Source organism: Arachis hypogaea, chromosome 3 (genome assembly GCF_003086295.3).
Source record: "Arachis hypogaea cultivar Tifrunner chromosome 3, arahy.Tifrunner.gnm2.J5K5, whole genome shotgun sequence".
Classification (NCBI taxonomy): domain Eukaryota; kingdom Viridiplantae; phylum Streptophyta; class Magnoliopsida; order Fabales; family Fabaceae; genus Arachis; species Arachis hypogaea.
This window is the reverse complement of record NC_092038.1, coordinates 138,023,088-138,043,862: the sequence shown is the minus strand read 5'-3', so window position 1 is coordinate 138,043,862 and position 20,775 is coordinate 138,023,088. Positions and strand designations below refer to the sequence as shown.

Sequence of the window (20,775 nt, the reverse complement as noted above, 5' to 3'; positions counted from 1 at the left end):
TTAGGGTACACTCGATTTCAAAAGGGTTATCGTTGTTATTCTCCAGCTCTTAATCATTTCTTCGTGTCTGCAGATGTCACTTTTCTTGAGAATACCCCTTTTTTCTCTGCACCCGACATCACTTCACCTTCCATTACGGAGGTGCTTTCTGTTCCTTACTTAGATGGGCCTCCTATTCCCACAAAGCCTCTCCAGGTTTATCATCGCCGCCCATGGCCTGCAGTCCAAGATAACTCATCTCCTGAACCCGTGGTTGAAACGTCCTTGGATCCTTCTTCGGGAGTTAGCAGTAGTCCTCCTATTGCTCTCAGACAAGGTACTCGTTCCACCCGTAATCCTAATTCTATTTATAATTTTCTTAGTTACCATCATTTATCATCTTCGCACTATGCTTTTACCTCCTCTTTGTCTTCTGTTTCTATACCCAAAACAACAGCAGAAGCTCTTTCACATCCAGGGTGGCGCCAGGCTATGATTGAGGAGATGTCTACCTTACATTCTACTGGTACTTGGGATCTTGTTCCATTGCCACCGGGCAAATCTACTGTGGGTTGTCGTTGGATCTATACTATTAAGGTCGGCTCAGACGGAACCATTGATCGATTAAAAGCCTGCCTTGTGGCTAAGGGCTACACTCAAATATTTGGTTTGGACTATGGTGATACCTTCTCTCCTGTTGCGAAGATGGCCTCTGTTCATCTTTTTCTTTCTATGGCTGCCATTCGCCATTGGCCTCTTCATCAACTTGATATTAAAAATGCTTTCTTACATGGTGATCTCGAGGAGGAAGTATACATGGAGCAACCTCCCGGGTTTATTGCTTAGGGGGAGTCTTCCGGCTTAGTATGTCATTTACGCCGATCTTTATATGGCTTGAAACAATCCCCTCGATCTTGGTTTAGTCGCTTTAGTGCTGTTATTTCTAAATTTGGCATGATTCAGAGTGAAGCAGATCATTCAGTTTTCTCCCGTCATTCTTCCTCCACGACCTCCATATATCTGGTTGTTTATGTGGATGATATTGTCATTACTGGAGATGATGATGAGGGAATCACTCAGCTAAAACAACACTTGTTTGATCACTTTCAGACTAAGGATATGGGAAAGTTAAAATATTTCCTAGGAATTGAAGTGGCACAATCTAATGTTGGGATCTGTATCTCATAGAGAAAATATGCTCTGAATATTCTTGAAAAAACTGGAATGTTAGATTCTAGACCTGTAGATACACCAATGGATCCCAACACAAAACTTAGTCCAAATCAAGGAAAACCTCTTGCAGATCCTGGTAGATATCGCATATTAATTGGCCGATTGAATTATTTGACAGTCACTCGGCCAGATATTTCATTTACCACAAGTATCCTAAGTCAGTTTCTTGACTCCCCATGCGATAGTCATTGGAACGCAGCTGTTAAAGTCCTTAGATATATCAAAGGTGCTCCAGGAAAAGGTTTGTTGTATGAAGATAAAGGACATAACCAAATTGTTGGGTATACTGATGCAGATTGGGCAGGATCTCCATCTGATAGACGTTCTACATTTGGTTATTGTGTTTTTATTGGTGGAAACTTGATATCTTGGAAGAGTAAGAAGCAAAATGTTGTAGCAAGATCTAGTGCGGAAGCTGAATATAGAGCTATGGCACTTGCCACATGTGAACTTATATGGTTGAAGCAATTAGTTAAGGAACTTAAGTTTTGTGAGCCGAGTAAGATGGAACTGGTGTGTGATAATCAAGCTGCCTTACATATTGCTTCCAATCCTGTGTTTCATGAACGGACCAAGCACATAGAGATTGATTGCCATTTCATAAGGGAGAAGTTGCAAAATGGGAAAATAGTAACAGCCTTTGTCAACTCCAACGATCAACTTGCAGATATTTTTACCAAAGCTCTCCGGGGTCCTTGGATACAATACATATGTAACAAGCTTGGTGCATATGATTTATATGCTCCAGCTTGAGGGGGAGTGTTGAATATCAGATTAGAGATATAGGCTGTATATAAGTTATTCTGAGAGATATAGGTTTTATATAAATTATTCTGTTTTTATATAGTTTCCGTTTTTAGATATCTGATTCTGTTATATCTCCTAGTATTAAGAGATTTTATATATATATATATATATATATATATTGACGCTGAGAGATGATTCTCTCAAGGGAATTCATCCAAAACACAATCCTTATCTCACTCCATTCGTGTATTTCAAGTGCTGCCATCAGTGATGCTACCTGTGCACTATGCCTTCATAAACCTCTCAACCGTCATGCCAAAAGCCTTTGGAGAAGAGCACAAGCTTATGACATGCTTGGGTTAGCAAAAGAGAGTTTTATTGGATGCCATTCTATTTATTAATGAATGCTCTCAATCAAATGATCCTGATCTCTCACAGAGACAAAATAAAGTTCCAGATTATGCTGAGCGATTAGTCAAGAAACAGATGCGTGCGGCTTGGTTATTTCGAGAGGCAGCTATTAAGCATGGGGGTGTCCATAGTCAAGGTGATGCTGGTGATTTATATGGCCCAGATACTGATGACTCTGAATGGGAGACGGCAAGTGAAAGTGATATAGGAAACGATGGAAGGGATGATATGGGTGAAGAGGATGACGGTGATTGGAATAATGATGACGACGGGAAAGATTATGAAAAGCTTTTGCTGAAAGGTATTCTTTACTCTATGATTCCCATGCTAATGTGCTTTCATCAATTCAATGATTTGCCATTTATATGATCCCCCTTCGTGCTTGTGATGTTGCATCATTGACATGGTTGGTCAGGACTAATATGCCAAAGAACTTGTGTTTTTGAAATGAAGTAGGAAAGCAAAGATAATATGGTATATTTTGAGTGTAAGGCGTCACCTTAGGATGTTCCCACCTGGAAAACTGTAAATCAACTTGAATCTAAATGGATCATTGTATGAAATGAAACTGTTGTATTCTTCCTTTTTAAAGTGGTAGGTTTCCTTGTGTCATATTAAATCAAATATCTGCTAATGGTGAATAAATTATTACTTCCTGCATTCATTTTATTTTACCAAAACCCACTTTTAGCTGGAATGTCTTTTGTTGTTTTAGTTGCCGGCTGCGAGCCTTAACTTGTTTAGCCACCGTTACCTCAGATGGTTTCGAATGGTTTCGAATTCAAGTTGTATATGCAGAGTAAACGGTGTTGGAGAGAGTCGCAGCTCTTATGGAGTCCCCCCGGCGAAAAAAAGTGTTTGTCAATTTTTGTCTTCTATTTTTTTTGGAAAAAAAAAAAGAAATACAAGAAACTCAACACTTAGCAGTGGAGTAAGCCAGACCATCAATAAAAACTTAAAATAACTACTCAAATAAATATAGCAAAATATCTTCTCGTAAAAATAGTTTGTTTAAAAATATGGTTTATTTATTTAGTTATATTTTAAACAAAGATAATACATTTATAAATATCAAAATTTAATTATATAAAATCCATCATTCAAGGTTCAAAAAAAAATATATTTACATAAAGATAATTATAAAGTCTTCATTGTAATATCAACCAAAATTAAAATAACAAAAAGAACAAAGACTACAATATTATATAGTCATGTTAGTTTTTAATACGAAAAATTAATTTCAATCACCGGAGGATCCTCAATTCTTCGTACCTTTCTTTCTTTGGTCTGATCAAGTCCTCGTACCGTACTTAAACGGTTAAACCCGCTAAATCAGTTCAAAACAAGGGCAATTTTCTGCAACGAGATTTAAAATTGGACACACGGATAAAATAGAAAATTCACATGCAATTATTTTTATGTGAAAGTAGAGTGAAATCTGCGGTCAATGAATTATATCTCAAATTGCATAAGAGGTAGTGGGTTTGAGTCTCTCTATTTTGAGTAAAAAAAAAAATAGAGTGAGATCTGCACCGGAGAAGTAAATTAATTATACTATATAGTATATTCTAATATTGTATAGAGATTTATTAGATAATATGTAAATTAATGTTAAATTTAAAGTGTTCTATATTAAAAATATTTTACAAAATGTTTATTTCATAATTTGTATATAATTTCTTATAATTATGTAACTAAAATGTAATACAAATTAATTGGACTTAGTTGCTAAAAATACTTGTATAATGTATATCTAGTAACACTGTATAGTTTATTATTTCAAGAATTTGAATTTATTTATCTAAAAGAAAGTAAGAAACATAGATTTTTTTATATTAGAGTTATACAAATGTACATATTTATTTGTTATTTTTATTATTTAAAAATAATTAAAAGAAAAACTTAGAAAAAAATGAATTAGAATGAATTAATATTTTTATTATTCATATTTAAATTATAAAAAATAGATTTATGGGCACATTAATGTAATAATAATAATAATAATAATAATAATAATAATAATAATAATAATAATAATAATAGTTAAATTTTAATATACTGTTAGTATAAAAAATGTTATAGGATCATTCAATTATATTTATGTGTTTTAATATTTTAAGTAGTGCGCTTAAAAATTAATTATTTTTGTTTATCCGATTAGTTCTTTGTAAAATTCTAATAATAATAGTAGTAAAACATAAATTATCTGATCCGCCAGATCCGGTAGGTACTTACTCTCTTCCTTTTCAATTTTTCATGTAATGAAAATAAAAATAACTGAGTCAGGCGTCAAGAATTCAAGATACTCTTAAGTCTAAGCTGCCTCCAAGAACCATGGAAGAATACGTTAAATATTTGTAGAGATGGGCGTTTAACGATTTATCTACCAAGTTTCCTTTTATAGAAATAATTATATAGTAATGAAGTTGCCGAACCCAACCCGATATCGATGCGGCAATGCTACTATGTTAAAACCACCAACCCCTACAAAACACGTTCTCTTGCATCTTTATTCTCACGCATCTTCATCAATTAATTCTCTTCTCTTCTTTCGGTGATTCTTATTCATCTTCTTCTTCTTCTTTCAGGACATGTTAGTTAAGTAGGTGTATGCTATAAATTCCGCAACCTACCTCCCAAGGTTCTTTTTCTAATTCAATAATACAGTCACTTCATGCTTCCTTCACTCTCAATTTGTGCTTTTTGCTTCACAGTTTTCGTCACCGAATGAGAATTCTCAATTGCGTCTATTAGGTTTGTTCTTTGAGCTTCAATGTGAACGAATAATTTTTCTCTTACGATACTGAATCCTCATTCTGATCGCTGCTACAGCCAACGTGTTCGGTGGAACTCTGTTAAAATATTCTTTTTTATAGCGTATATGTTTTCCTTCACATTGAGTTAGCGTAGTTTGACGTGTGTGCGGTGGGAACCTCATCTGTGAGAGTAAATAGCGGCATGCTGAAATTGATTGAGCTGAAGCTTTTGATTTCTAATTCATGCGGTTCAAGATGCTGATCTTTCACTTTTTTTTTTTTGAATGTCTGATAGATTTTTGCGCCATGAATGCATGAGGAACAATCTCAACTATTTCATTTGTTGGTGAAAGAGAGGCTGGCCTTGCGCCATGGCTTCCCTTCAACTCTTCCAGCTAACTCAGAAGGGCCAGAATTTTGCAGCTTCAAGGAGGTATATTTAACTCTTACTCTGTTAATCTGTTTTTCTGTGGCGACAATTAATTTTTCATTTCTGCTGTTGTTAGTATTAGGTTTCTCATTCTACGGCTTATTATTAATAAGATAACTGAAGGTGTAACTAATTCATCATACGTACCGTAATCTTCATTTATTTTTCTTCTGGGCTATGGCAGAAAAACTTTGCTACTTGCAACTGGTATCTTTATTGCTGGTGGAACTGCTGTGTATGTGCAATCGCGGTTTAGAGTTAATAAACATGTTGCCTTAGGCCATTCCAATGATCATAACAAGGATAAAGAAGACCTCACAAAGGAGGAGGCTGCAAAGGGAATTACTACATCACAAAATAAACAAAAGAAAGGAGGGTTGAAGTCACTTCAAGTCCTTGCTGCAATTCTTCTATCTGACATAGGCCAATTAGGTGCAAGGAACCTTTTAGCTTTAGTTGCCATAGTGGTAAGCCTATATTTTATTATGCTTTAAGCTTAGTTTAACATTTCAATGCAGAATAAGGCATATTTTAATACATATATATTACGTGATATTTTATTGGTTTAGTTTTGAGATTAGTGAGCCAGTGTATGCCTTATTTGTAAAGCATCATCTACAAATGTGTCGTGTATAATCACTATGCTCAATTGCTGATGCAAAAAGTATTTACCAAAATAATATATAAAAAACAAAAAAAAGTTTTTGTCTGACCCGCCATGCAGTTTTTAGATAATAGTGGACTCTCCTGCATTGCATGCCGGGAAGATATCATTCTCTTGTTGGCCATGAAGGATAATTATGTACTGGAGTTTCATACTTGTTGGACTGGGAAATGCAACTGCAGTTGTGGGATTCTGCTAATGGAATTTAAACTGCTTGAAAGCATAGATTATCATTAGACAGAACAGTTATATTTACTCTATACTAACTTAACAAGTTTTTGATTCATGTCGGAGTGAGAACATTTATAGGAGTTAGGACATTGCATTTGAAATGTCATATAAACTATGCTCTTGAATTAACGTAGATAATCTCAGAGTTGGGACAAGCTTTTTTTCTTTTCATCTTTTGTTCTTTTATGTTCTGAGAGTTAAAGCAAAGAAAATTAATGTCAGACAAGCAAATGCATTGGTTGCTCCACCATAAATAAATAATAAAGATGTTAAATCAATAACATTTGAAATTGTTCATATTTGCAGGTACTGCGGACCACTTTGAGCAACAGGCTAGCAAAAGTGCAAGGCTTTCTATTTCGTGCTGCTTTTCTGCAACGTGTACCTTTGTTTCTTCGGCTAATTTCAGAAAATATTCTTTTGTGTTTCCTATTATCAACTATCCACTCTACATCAAAGTACATTACTGGGACTTTGAGTCTGCAATTCAGAAAAATATTGACTAAAATTATTCATTCTCACTATTTTGAGGTAGATATTGTTCAGTTTGTATGTTGTATATATTTGGTGTTTATACTGCACTTCTGATCTGTTTAGGGGTTCCTGCAGTCTTTGGAAGTATCTGCATTTATTTTTTACGTTAATCCTACTTGAGTTTGTTATCTCTTACCTGTTTATAAGTCAAATTCACTTTCTTATTTACTCTCAATTCGCAGTATTATAAATCACAAAATATTTCCAGAATTTTATTGTGGGGCTTATGGTGCATAAAGATTATGGATTCGCCAGAATAGTTTCTTCATGAAACTGTTAATTTCTGCTTGTATTGTCAGCATTGTATTTATTATTTATTTTTCTTCCAGAACATGGTGTACTACAAAATATCACATTGTGATGGTCGGATAACTAACCCAGAGCAAAGAATTGCCAGCGATGTGCCAAGGTTCTGCTCAGAATTAAGTGAAATTGTTCGGGATGATTTAACTGCACTAACTGATGGACTGCTATACACTTGGCGGCTGTGTTCATATGCAAGTCCAAAATATGTCTTCTGGATATTGGTACCACCATAATTGAAGTTTTCTGTTATGCAGATGTCTGATTGACAGTTACTGTTAACATTTTTTCTAGATATGTTGCTGATGGCTGGAGACTGTCAGACAAATGTTACGCAGAAATCAGTCTTTATATTCTCAATAAATGCTGTTTCCTCTTCAGGGCTATGTACTTGTAGCTGGGACCACAATCAGAAAATTGTCTCCTCCATTTGGTAAACTAATCTCCAGAGAGCAGCAATTGGAAGGAGACTATCGACAGCTTCACTCGCGATTGAGGACTCACTCGGAAAGTATAGCATTTTATGGTGGAGAGATGAGAGAAGAAGCCCATATTCAGCAGAAGTTTAGGACCTTAGTTAGGCATTTGAGTAGTGTCCTACATGACCATTGGTGGTTTGGCATGATTCAGGACTTTTTATTGAAGTACCTTGGTGCTACAGTTGCTGTTATTCTGATAATTGAGCCTTTCTTTTCTGGCCATCTAAGGTCTGACAGTTCAACTTTAGGGCGTGCAGAGATGCTAAGCAATCTAAGATATCATACTAGTGTTATTGTTTCCCTATTTCAGTCACTTGGAACTCTTTTTATTAGTGCAAGACGGCTCAATCGACTCAGGTATATTAAATCTGTCATTTATCCTTTTTAGAAGTTGATATCGGTTTTTATTCTTGGTATGTAGGCATATATTATATACAAATCCTTGCAAAGTTCAAGCCTATATATTCTAAGTAAACTATATGTTTTATAGTGGTTATGCTGATCGCATTCATGAGTTAATGGCTGTATCAAGGGAGCTAAGCCTGGAGAATGAGAAATCTTCACTCCAAAGACGAGGAAGTAGAAGTTTCATAAGTGAAGCTAACTACATTGAATTCTCTGGTGTCAAGGCAAGTGATTTCAATGAACCATCTATACACCTGAACTTGTCATTATGATTTTGTTATTATTTTGATATTGATTGATGCTGCTCCCAAAATTCAGGTTGTAACTCCCACTGGTAATGTCTTAGTGGATGACTTGACTCTTAGGGTTGAGTCAGGATCGAATCTATTGATTACAGGTAGCCATCTGAATTCTCTGCTTTGTGGTCCTTTTTTGTTTCACTTTCTTGTTGAGGTTAGTCAGCCTTGACATTGATGTTACTCTGTTATTATCCATTAAAAAAAAAAGGATTCCTAGTGGTCAATTGTTTTGATATGGCATTCATTTTTCTCTTGCTGAAGGTCCAAATGGCAGTGGAAAAAGCTCGCTATTCCGGGTTTTAGGCGGTCTTTGGCCATTGGTATCTGGACATATTGTGAAACCTGGCATTGGCTCTGATCTTAATAAGGAAATCTTTTATGTGCCACAAAGGCCATACACTGCTGTAGGAACACTTCGTGATCAGTTAATTTACCCACTCACTGCAGGTCAAGAGGTTGAATCGCTTACAGATAATGGGATGGTGGAGCTATTAAAAAATGTGAATGTCATATCTCGTTCTACTTTGTTTTTCAATGCCACATTACTGTTTAGTTATATTGAATTGTTATATTTCTTTACTTTATTATTCATCTGAATTGCTTGCACATCTGTCCAAGGTTGATCTTGAGTATCTTTTGGACCGTTACCCCCCTGAAAAAGAGGTAAACTGGGGTGATGAGCTTTCTTTGGGTGAGCAACAAAGATTGGGCATGGCTAGGCTTTTCTACCATAAGCCTAAATTTGCAATTCTGGATGAATGCACGAGTGCTGTCACAACTGACATGGAAGAACGGTTTTGTACTAAAGTTCGGGCCATGGGAACATCATGCATTACCATATCACATCGTCCAGCATTAGTTGCATTCCATGATGTAGTTTTATCCTTAGATGGTGAGGGAGGCTGGAGTGTTCGTTATAGAAGGTTTGAACTTTACTATGCTGCTTGTGGCTGTTCAACTTTGGATCTATGCTATTGTTTATAGGATTCAAATTTGCTACAGGGAGGACTCTTCTTCTGAATTGGGGATTGATACAATGAAGGCATCTCAGACAAAGCGACAGCGTGATGCAGAGACAGTTCAAGAAGCATTTGCCACGAACAAAAAGGTTCAAATATTTCTGATTCTGGTTCTTGTGATATCTTCAATGTTCATTATTTTATATTAATATGAAGTATTCCCTACCTCCTATTTTCTTCTTTTCTTGTCTAGGGTTCTGCATTCTCAAAGTCAAGGATACAATCATATATCACAGAAGTGATATCATCATCTACATCCATGAATCCTACTATTTCACCATCTGCTGTTCCCCAAATTAAAAGTAATTTAAGGCCATTGCCACTAAGAGTAGCTGCCATGAGCAAAGTATTGGTAAGTACCTTCTGTAGATATGCTCTTAACACACACACACAGATGTATATATGGTGGGGATGGACAACTATCCTGTCATAATAGATTAATTCTACATGTGTCTGAGTTATTTATGAAAATCTTAGATATTATTGTTTCCTGTGGTAAACATATATTTATATGCCTACGCAACTACAACTTTGCTGTACTCAAGTTCTACACCCCTGCAACTTATGGGTTCTACGGTACTCTGATTGATGATGATATTGCCGTGAAAGTTTTACTTGCTGCTGGTTGTAGTTTTTAGGATTTAGTCAGTTCTGAAAGGCATGCTCAAGATATGCCTTAGTTGAGAAGCTACACAAAATCAGGATTTTAAAAGAGTGTTAATACCCAATTGGTTGAGAACGTTGATCTGAGTTTCAAAACTTTGAAAATATAGCAACTTCGTTCCAATTAATAACAAGAATAGGATCTGAAAGTCTCTGACATAACATATTGAAGAATTACTCAAAGACCAACTCTTCCAAAGCTCTTGAAGTTTGTTAACAGGAGGTATATAAACAGTTTATATCTCAACATACCATTACAACCCCTCATGCAAGAGTTCTATGGGAACAAACTTGAATAACGGGGGTGCAGATGATCATACTCTTGATCAACTGGTCAGGGAGCTTTATACCATGTTAAAGTCCTACCCTCTCAAAAGCTTAATCTGCTTGATGTAGGGTCATGAATGATTTATATTTCTGAAAAATTACGATAGTACTTGTCTAAACAAGTAAATATATTTTTTTACTCTTTAAGCTTATCTTCGAGTAATGCATTCTTAGTCATATTCTCTGTTGCGATGAAATGAATGAAACTAAATGATCATTATCGTGCACTATCTACATTATGCTTTACCATGAGCCAGCGTCCTTTTAAAAGGAGCACTACTTGGTTTCAGGTGCCCACCATATTTGATAAACAAGGAGCACAACTACTTGCTGTTGCTTTCCTTGTTGTTTCAAGAACATGGATCTCAGATCGTATTGCATCATTGAACGGTATGCTTGTGTATTCAACTCTGTTATTTGTGAGAGACGACAGATATAATCTGCTAGGGCATTTATGTTTTCAGGTACTACTGTGAAGTTTGTGTTGGAGCAGGATAAAGCCGCCTTTATTCGACTGATCAGTACAAGTGTTCTCCAAAGTGCTGCATCTTCATTCATTGCACCTTCTATAAAGTAATTGACATTTTCAAATATATGACACTACCGGTAGCTCAAAACATTTTTTTTTTCATTTTAAGTGTTTTCTGTTTTCAAGATTTTGTGAAAGAAAAAGAGAAAACAATGAAACAATAAAATACTATCTTTTGTTTTCACCTCCTGTTTTCTCTTTTTTCTTTACAAAATTATAAAAGTAGAAAACATTGAAAGTAAAAACAGAAAATGAAAACTCAAATTAAACGCACCTTAGCTTTTTTTTTTTTTTTTGGCTGGGAAGGGGGGTCTTGATTGGCCTATCAAGAGCCTTTCGAAAAGTTAATGAATAAATTATTTGTTGTTCTTCAGACACTTGACTGCCAGGCTGGCCCTTGGATGGCGAATTCGTTTGACGAGACATTTACTTAAGAACTACTTGAGAAAAAATGCATTCTACAAGGTACGAATCACTATTCATTAATTAGCTTTACTGCCATTTCTTTTCACTGTGTAAGCAGGTTCTGTGTTTGTGCTTGGACAATTATTTGTTATTAATAAATCACAAGTAGTATTCTTCTAAGGAGGAAGGAGTGCCCAAGTTTTTACAAAGGACATTTTTCTTTAAGAAATCGTGTCTTCCCATAGCCTTCTCTTCCGATAATTTCGCATGATAGTCGTATTTTTATCATTACACCATACTATGCTGCCTTTAATTTTTTTTCTTTTTTAAAATAATCCTCAACACCTTGACCTCTACATAGTTCCATTTTGTCCAGACTTACAGAGGTAGTAACTTTTAAAGGAAACGGGTACGTGGACTAGTGTTTAGATGGGGGTAGGAAAATATAGGCGAGGACTGAGGATTAAGCAGTAGGTTTAGGCAGGAACATATTCTCACAAAATGTGGGAAAATAGCTTACCCAATAATAAAAATTATGGTTCTACTAACAATGGTCATAAAGGTACACCCTAAGTTTTCATATAAAGATTGTAATGCTTTTAAAACTTGAAATCTTTCTTCGCAACTGATTTTTAAGATTGCAATGCTTTTAAAACTTGGAATCTTCCTTTGCAACTTTAACTTGGGTCCTTAAGACACTCATTTGCTAGCAAAACCAATACCCATGAATTTTCCTGGGGTTAATTTTCCTTCATACAGGAATTTTAAAACTTGGAATATTCCGTTATGTATTGAGTATTAGAGTCCATGCAGTTGGCTGTAAACCCTTTTCGTCTTATGGCTGAGCCTTGGTTTCAACTTCGTGTTATGCATATCTGTCTAGGTCTTCCACATGGCAAGCAAAAAAATCGATGCAGATCAGAGGATAACTCATGACTTGGATAAATTAACAAGAGATTTGTCAGGACTGGTCACTGGAATGGTAAAGCCATCTGTGGATATTTTGTGGTGAGTGCTTAGTACTTCATTTTCGAAACTGAGATATGTTGCAGTGGTTCAGTTTCCTAGCACATGAATTTAGATGCATTTATGATTTTATTTATTTAATCAATTCATTAAATCTTTTGTTAACCTTAAGGTTCACTTGGAGAATGAAGCTGTTAACAGGTCAGAGAGGTGTTGGCATACTCTATGCTTACATGTTACTTGGTCTGGGGTTTCTAAGAATTTTTACTCCAGATTTCGGTGATTTGATAAGTCAACAACAACAACTCGAAGGAACATTTAGGTAAACTCATTCTAGCTTCTGCTGACTTGTCTTGGCTCTAAACAAACAGTTATATTGAAATTATTCTGACCTATTCTACCCTTTATTTTTCCAGGTTCATGCATGAAAGACTTTGTACACATGCTGAATCTGTTGCTTTTTTCGGAGGTGGAGCTCGAGAAAAAGCCGTGAGCATTTTAACTTAATAATATGTGATGTGTTTTGTTTAAAGATCTGCTTATTTGAGGACATGGTGAAGTTAAAACAAAAACTGATGCTGCTAACGTGGGGCTGTTGAAACTAGAGTGCATCTTACATTCAACCCTCGCATTCCCCAGTACACTGAGGCTCCCCTTCACCTTTTACCGCTCAATAAGGAGTGAAACCAAAACCTTGCCATCGTCTCTGTCTCCATTTCCATTTCCTTTCAGCTTTTTGCCTTTTCTTTTTCCAACAATGCCCTAACTTGTGCACATTTAGATAATGCGCTGACATTTAATATGGGAAAATGTATTTTTTTTTAAGCCTGACGGGAAAAGTTAAGCATATTTACTAGTTTATCCTTTATATATCATGATTATCGATTTTAATGCAATCAGATTATTGTTATTGTGGATGTCTAATTCTACTATTTCAAAATTGATCAGATGGTTGAATCTAGATTCAGAGAGCTTCTTGCGCACTCCAATTATCTTCTAAAAAAGAAGTGGCTGTTTGGTATATTAGATGATTATATCACAAAACAACTTCCTCATAATGTCACTTGGGGCCTGAGCTTGTTGTATGCCATGGAACACAAGGGCGATCGAGCATCTATTAGCACCCAGGGTAAGTTATTTGGATCGCATAATTTGTTCTCTAATTTTATCTTTCTCTCCTTGCTTCCCTCTCTGTGAAAGTACCATGCTATACTTACAGGTGAGCTGGCACATGCATTGAGGTTTTTGGCATCTGTTGTTTCTCAAAGCTTTCTAGCTTTTGGTGATATTCTTGAATTGCATAGAAAGTTTGTAGAGCTATCTGGGGGAATTAATCGGATTTTTGAGCTTGACGAATTTCTGGATGCAGCAGAATCTGGTATTTAATTATTGTTCCTTATCTTTTTCTTTAATCAATAATATGTTTCTATGGCAGTAATCCTTTATAATTGTCATCAACTCATCATGTGCTAATAATAAGACCATTTATCATACAGAAAATTTCACAAGTGGTGTTATATCTCCAGTGAGGAGGGATATTCATTCCACAGATGTAATTTCCTTCTCGAAGGTTGATATTGTAACCCCTGCTCAAAAGATGTTGGCCAGGGAACTAGAATGTCGCATTGAGCGTGGGGGAAGCCTACTCGTTACTGGTTGGTATTGCTGTCATTTTCATTTGTTGTCTCCCTTTAAAAGATGTCTAATGTATTGTAACTTGAAAGGACCAAATGGAAGTGGGAAAAGTTCCATTTTCAGAGTCCTTAGAGGACTCTGGCCACTTGGAAGTGGAAGACTCTCTAGACCATCTGAAGACGGGGATCCAGAGGCTGGATCAGGTTGTGGTATCTTCTATGTTCCTCAGCGGCCTTATACATGCTTGGGAACCCTGAGGGATCAAATCATATATCCCCTTTCCCATGAGGAAGCAGAGATTAAAGCATTGAAGTTGTATGGAGAAGGTAAATATCTGGATTGGAAGAAATATCACAGGTCTTAAACATTGTAAAACGATATTTGGTTTACTTTTCCCCAGTTCCACTAACTGAAAATAAGTTCACTTCTGGGGAGTTCTAAGAGGTAATTCAGTGGAATGATATCAGTGTTAATCATTTTGATATTGGTTGAAAATCTCCTTTTTTTTCTTCTCTTATTGTTTAAGTTGTGCAAAGGTTAGATTATAATTATTTTTCTGTTCCGTTGCTCTGATGATTGTAATCTTGCTAATTCAGGTAAAAAGCATGCTGACACCAAAAGTATGTTGGATGCACGCTTGAGAGAGATCCTGGAGAAAGTTCGGTTGAGTTATCTTCTAGAAAGGGAGAAAAGCAGTTGGGACGCCAATTTAAACTGGGAAGACATTCTCTCTCTTGGAGAACAACAGAGACTAGGGATGGTAAATGAAATTTTAGAGTGATTTTAGTCTTCAGTTTGTTAAGTTTCTTGAATACTTCATCTAGCATATTGTAGGCCCCAAAGACAAGGCATTATCGATCAATGATTACTATGGTGCCTAAAAGTGTTGACTAACTTACTAAAAATGGTTGAAAATTAATTTTAAAAAGATAAAAATAAATAATTTTAAATATTTAAAGTTTACCAAAAAAGTAAGTTAGGAAAAAAGTAAGCACCAAATTATAGGCATTATAGAATTCACCCTATCTATATATTTTTAACATTGCATCTTTGGTTTTGTAAGGCACGCTTGTTCTTTCAAAAGCCCAAATTTGGTATCCTTGACGAATGCACCAAGTATGTGTGCTTTGCCTATGCCTTTTCCTCTCCAGAGATTTTGTTATTCTTATTCATTTTAATCCTGGTCGTATTCGCTCCAAAAAAAAATATTGTTGGCAGTGCAACTAGTGTTGATGTTGAGGAACACCTTTATGGGCTTGCAAAAGATATGGGAATCACGGTGGTTACTTCCTCACAAGTAAGATTATCATATATATTGGAAATTCATCTAGTTAGTTGTGTGTCACTACCTAATGATTAAGTAAGTACTTTGAGCTTGTCGCTTTGTGTTTTTTTCCTCATAATGCAAAACCTTTAATGTTTTATCCCCCCAAAGATAATCCTGTAATTAATTTCTATTACCTTAGACACGCATAGTTGCAAACATAATCTGATGAAACTAAATATCTTTGCTGCTATCCCAGCGTCCTGCTCTAATACCATTTCATTCGATGGAATTGCGGCTAATTGATGGTGAGGGTAACTGGGAGCTTCGTCTGATCAAGCAGTGATCATATACCGAGGTATTATTACTAGATGGACCCTCTATGTATCTGACACATCTTGTCGTGTCTTGCACATGCTGGCTGTTTTCAAGCATAATTTAGGTGTCTCAATAAATGCAATTCCCCTTTACTCTATTTATGTGTTTTCCACATTTGCCGAGACTAATTCTGTTCCGTAGGTGGCAATTGGCAAGCAAACTCTAATAGCAATCTGCCAAAATTGTCGATGATAAGTTGGTGCACACAATCATTGCATGATATATGCAGTTGATATAATGATCAATCATGTACAATCCCCTCCTCTTCCTTTCCCTCTTAGGTAGTGTATATTGATTCACATGTTATAGCAATTGGATGTAATAATTATATTTATTATTTTTAATCAACAGGAGAGAGAGAGAGAGAGCTCCTGTTTCTTAGGATAGTAAATTTTCGAGAGAGACCTATAGTTGAACCCGAGGATTCAAATCTGTGTGTGTATTTTCTAGTATACTAAGGTTATATATGTGGGTCTGTTGGTTAATGGAAGTGCTACTGATCAGCATCAAACGTAGAAAACTGATCGTTGACAATTGACATGCATCACAGCCATACTCTCCAGCTTGTGACTTTTGAGCCATCATAAGCCGGCCCTTACCTCTTCTTGATTCGGCGATTCCGGTGTCTTTAGTGGTTAGTGAGTGATAATGAGAGGGAGAATAAGCTACTTCAAGAATTGGTTACGGCATTAACATGCGTAGGATCTCAGACGGCCACGGGAATGTTTGATTGTTCTTGCTGGAAAGTTACCTAATAGTGTTTTGTTGTGCATACCAGAAGCTTTTAGTTTCTACTTTCTTCTATACTGTATAAAGATTAATCTTCTGGCCTACTGGTACTAGGGATTTTCTTTTTGATATTCATTTTTAAAAATATTATTTTTATACTATTATAGGTCTGCAGGTTAACTAGTATGGACCAATTAAATATGGAAAATTACAGGTAAACAATGAAAATATTAAACAATGTAAACAATAGATATATCGGATGTTCATTTTACTAGTGTACGGATGGTTATTTTTAAGTAAATAACAAAAAATAATAATCAATTGTTGGATTAAATTATTAATTTGTGCTAAATTCTTTTTTTTTTTTTTAATTTTAACAGGTTATTAGGTTTGAATTTGAAATATTTAGCTTGAATTGTTTAAAAAATCATTAAAAGATTAACAAAAATAGAAAATTTAAAAGAATTAAACATATCAATCCATTTAATTCACGGATTAATCGGATCAAATTTGTTAAATATCTCATTTTTACAAATTTATTTTTGAAGCAAAAATCTACTAATTTTAGGTGATTAAACAGATAAACGCATTCAATTATTTTAATAGTCCTATAATTGAGTAATGAATAAGTTATATATGAAAAGTGTGAGATATTAAACAAATTTTTTACTCAAGATGAAGTACCCTTAACGCCAACATCTTGTTAACTCAAGAAACAAAGATGAATTGCTTTCCTAATTCTAAGCAATCACGGCTAGAACCGCTATACAGTTCCTTTGGTATAAAATTCCATATACTGAAATAAGTAAGTAAATAAAAAATGACTAAAAATGGATTTAAAATTTCATGACGAGGAAGTTTTGTTGCTGTGATGGAAAGAATCTTTGTAGTGTATTTACTCTTTATACTTAACCGAAAAAAGATTTACCCTAAATTGCCCGAAGGAGGTAATTAAGAAACACGGAAGAGTTAATTATTAGCTACGTTTAACAACAAAACTTTCGGCAAAATCAGGAGGAGAATTTGACTTATATCAAGCTGTATCACCATAGAAGGGAACGTCTAAGCTACTTATTTAATTTTTAGACATATTCCCACCAATTGTTAATTGTTGATTTAGAGGTCTAATATCACGATTAACACCTGATCACCAGCATTATCTTCCACCTCTCGGTTTTCTCCCAACAAAAATTATACATATTATTTATACTTTTCAAAAGTATAAAAGAAATACAAAAAATTACAGCGCATTTTCAGTTAATTGCTGCATATGTCATATACTCATATATCAATTGAAACTTTTTTACCTTTGGCCGATAGGAGAATTCATGGATGACCAAAAAAGTAATCTTATTTTTAGGCAAAATATTTGCTAATAAATCTTGTTTACTTTGTTTTTCCTTTTTCTTGTAGTCAAAGAGTTTAGACATAATCAGTTGAGTTAAGTTACAGTAAAAAAGGCAGTACTCGTACTCGGAAAAAGGAAGAAATTATATAAAGGGAGGGTGGAATGACACGTGGCCATTATCTGTAATGAGCGAATATCAATCAATCCACTTAGACGACATTACATACTCTACTCTCCCTCCCTCCGACTCATCAACAGTTAGTTAATTTATTGCTTAGTACTTGAATTAAGCTACTAATAATTTGGGTTACTACTAAGTACTATATATATATATATTTTGCAGTTAGCATTTCGAAATTGAAAGAAGATAGAAAGATCAAATCAGTTGCATCGATTTCGTTGGAACGCATTTTCAAATCTGGTTCATTGCATTTGCATACATAATATACTCCCATAACATTCACCCCATCCACACCTCTCTCTCTCTCTCTCTCTCTCTCTCTCTCTCCAGAATGCAGAGAGCCGTCAGAACCTCACACTCCTCCACCTCCGATCTTCTCACATGGCCCGAACTCCCTCCGCCGGAATTCTCAGCCTCCTCTGCCTCCGCCTACCGCTCTCGCCAGGTTGCTATTACTTTTACTCACTAAACTCCATTACTTCTTCTTGAGCTTATTCTCTTCTTCAATCTCTCCTCAACATAACAATATTTTTGTGTGTGTTTGTCAAATTGTTGGCACTATTCACAGCCTTCGGACAAAATAGGAGAGGTTCTCCGCGGGAGCCAGCTCACCGAGGAAGAAGAACAGAGTTTAATCAAGATGTAACGTCTTTTTTTCTTTTTTTTTTTTTAATCTCAACTATAATTTTCAATGTTGAATGTGCATTCAGATCTAGTAGTGTCTCTTCTTTAATTTATTTATTTATTTATTGCTTCGTCCTATGATCCAATTCACTGTTTCTTCTCTGTCTACTAGCTCTCTCAGTTCCTTTAAGCACTTTCCTGAATTGCGATATTGGATTTAGTTTAATTATGCACTTTTTTAATTATTATTGAGGGTGTGGTGAGAAGAACTTCTTCTGAAGAAGCTGACTAAGTGACTATTGTGTGATCTGCATTCAAAAACTGTTTAACACTGAATTTTATAGAATTGTGTCTTTGAAATTTTACTTGATGGGAGTCCTCATGGTTTGATTAGTTGCAGGAACCTCTCCTCAGTTTTTACAATTTCTAGTGTGTTTTTTTTATCGTGCTTATGTGCTGCCATATTTATATCACATATTTGAAGGCACTAATGTCTTTTTCCCTTTGTGTTGAAAATCGTGGAACTTTAGATGTTCTTTTTTTCTTAATCTAATCTTCTTGTTATGTGAATGTCACTTATATCCTTCCATGCATGTTGCTCACAGGAAACCAAGATCAGGGTACAAAATGAATGAAATTTCTGGAAACGGTATATTTCCGGCCAGTGATGCAAATTCAAACAGCAGGACAAGCATACGCATATATAAGGTACACCACTTAATTTGTTTGGTCTGGAGGGCGAGGGCAATTTTACCATATAAATATTAGTGTTATGCTTTTATAGTTTTATTACGGTGAAAACTCAAGTGAAGTCGACTTCACGTGAAGTTGATACTGAGGCCGTTAGATGATTTGACTGATTTGACTGAATTTTCATCTAACGGTTCTCAGATATCAACTTCATGTGAAGTCGAGTGTACCTGAGTTTCCACCTTTTATTACAGTATTTATTCTTATTTTTATATTTTATATTCCCTGCAATTGAATCTCAGCAAGCACCGAATGGAGTTAGTCAGATATCATTCAGCACAGAAGGAAGCATCCCTCCTAAGAAACCAACCTCTCTACCTGAGGTAACAAAGCAGCGTGAACTGAGTGGAACGTTGCTAACTGAACCAGACTCAAGGACTAAGAGGCAAATATCAAGCGCCAAGACCAAGGAGCTGGTTGGAAATGATATATTTGGTCCTGCCCTTGAAGTTGTGCCTCGTTCCGCGGCACCTGCACACACTTTTGAAATGGAAGAAAGCAAAGAAATAGGAGAACCCTTTCCACCAAATGTGCGCACCTCAGTGGAAGTTTCCGATGTAGGTGTCTTCAGGTCATGACACTGCAGTTTCTTTGAAAAAAAAAACGCATATGCTTCCATTCTATAAGAATGCATTTGGATCTTAATTTTCTTCTTTTCGTAGCCTGCAGGAGGCCCAAGTAATGTCTCATTCAGCGAAGAGTCAGTCAATAAGACATCAAAAAAGCTACATAGCCAGAAGTTTGCAGAACTGACAGGCAACAATATTTTCATGGAAGATGGCCCTGCGGTATCAGCGGAAAAGCCCCTGAGCAGTGCTAAACTTAGAGAAATGACCGGGAGTGACATATTCGCAGATGGAAAAGCAGAAACCAGAGAGTATTTAAGAGGTTCCCGCAGACCCCCTGGTGGAGGAAGCAGCATTGCTTTGGTTTGAGCTTTATATTATGATAGTTGGATTTGTCCTATGTAACCTTCCTATAATAATGTCTTTACTGCAAGGATTGGCGTGTTGGGATATCAGCATTGTATAGTCAAGTCATGGTATAACTCGACGCAGTATAATAAATCTGCTACATATCTACGATAATTGTCTATTTATTTTGATATCAACGATATATGAGATTAAGAAAATTGTACCGATTCTTTTTTTTTTTTTTTTTGGTATAAGCAGTTACTACTACTTGATAAGTTGATACAGTTGGTTTATGCTTTGTAGTTTGTACGTAAATAACGTTTAGCAAATATAGTTGGTGATCCTTAAAGGGTGAGTTTCTAATAAAAGATTTTATGAAAAAGTAAAAGTAATTTTATGTTTAGATATCTCATACAAAAAGATTTTTTTATTTATCAATTATGTTTGGATATAACAATATAAAAGTATTTTTTATTTATCAATTATGTTTGGATATAACAATATAAAAGTACTTTTTTGTTTATTTATTACATAAAAAAATATTTTTTTAAAGAAAAAAAATCTTTAAAAAA

The 20,775-nt window shown here is 35.3% G+C and overlaps 2 protein-coding genes across 10 annotated transcripts; both read left to right on the top strand.

Moving 5' to 3' along the window:
* Nucleotides 1–4,595: 4,595 nt before the first annotated feature.
* LOC112734397 (ABC transporter D family member 1) lies at nucleotides 4,596–16,547 on the top strand. 9 transcript variants are annotated; one of them, XM_072233654.1, is made up of 27 exons: nucleotides 4,596–5,011; nucleotides 5,422–5,559; nucleotides 5,741–6,023; nucleotides 6,758–6,982; nucleotides 7,315–7,512; nucleotides 7,670–8,124; nucleotides 8,258–8,396; nucleotides 8,491–8,569; nucleotides 8,733–8,971; nucleotides 9,090–9,394; nucleotides 9,474–9,579; nucleotides 9,684–9,842; nucleotides 10,771–10,870; nucleotides 10,945–11,053; nucleotides 11,384–11,474; nucleotides 12,298–12,422; nucleotides 12,553–12,702; nucleotides 12,797–12,869; nucleotides 13,329–13,509; nucleotides 13,600–13,758; nucleotides 13,877–14,035; nucleotides 14,105–14,341; nucleotides 14,612–14,775; nucleotides 15,079–15,131; nucleotides 15,234–15,312; nucleotides 15,539–15,637; nucleotides 15,799–16,547. In XM_072233654.1, the coding sequence occupies exons 2-26, from the start codon at nucleotides 5,498–5,500 to the stop codon at nucleotides 15,623–15,625; spliced, it is 4,017 nt and encodes a 1,338-aa protein (XP_072089755.1). In that variant the 5' UTR covers nucleotides 4,596–5,011; nucleotides 5,422–5,497; the 3' UTR covers nucleotides 15,626–15,637; nucleotides 15,799–16,547. The 9 variants fall into 9 exon arrangements, 8 of the variants coding, with proteins under 8 accessions (XP_072089755.1, XP_029147645.1, XP_072089756.1 ...); XR_011880438.1 differs by having other exon boundaries at nucleotides 4,631–5,124; nucleotides 15,234–15,375; XM_029291814.2 differs by having other exon boundaries at nucleotides 4,631–5,124; nucleotides 16,208–16,547.
* Nucleotides 16,548–18,087: 1,540 nt separating this feature from the next.
* LOC112734394 (uncharacterized) lies at nucleotides 18,088–20,430 on the top strand. Its single transcript, XM_025783693.3, has 5 exons — nucleotides 18,088–18,360; nucleotides 18,484–18,557; nucleotides 19,145–19,247; nucleotides 19,532–19,846; nucleotides 19,952–20,430. Exons 1-5 carry the CDS (start codon nucleotides 18,247–18,249, stop codon nucleotides 20,222–20,224), a joined length of 879 nt encoding a protein of 292 aa, XP_025639478.1. The 5' UTR covers nucleotides 18,088–18,246; the 3' UTR covers nucleotides 20,225–20,430.
* Nucleotides 20,431–20,775: the final 345 nt, after the last annotated feature.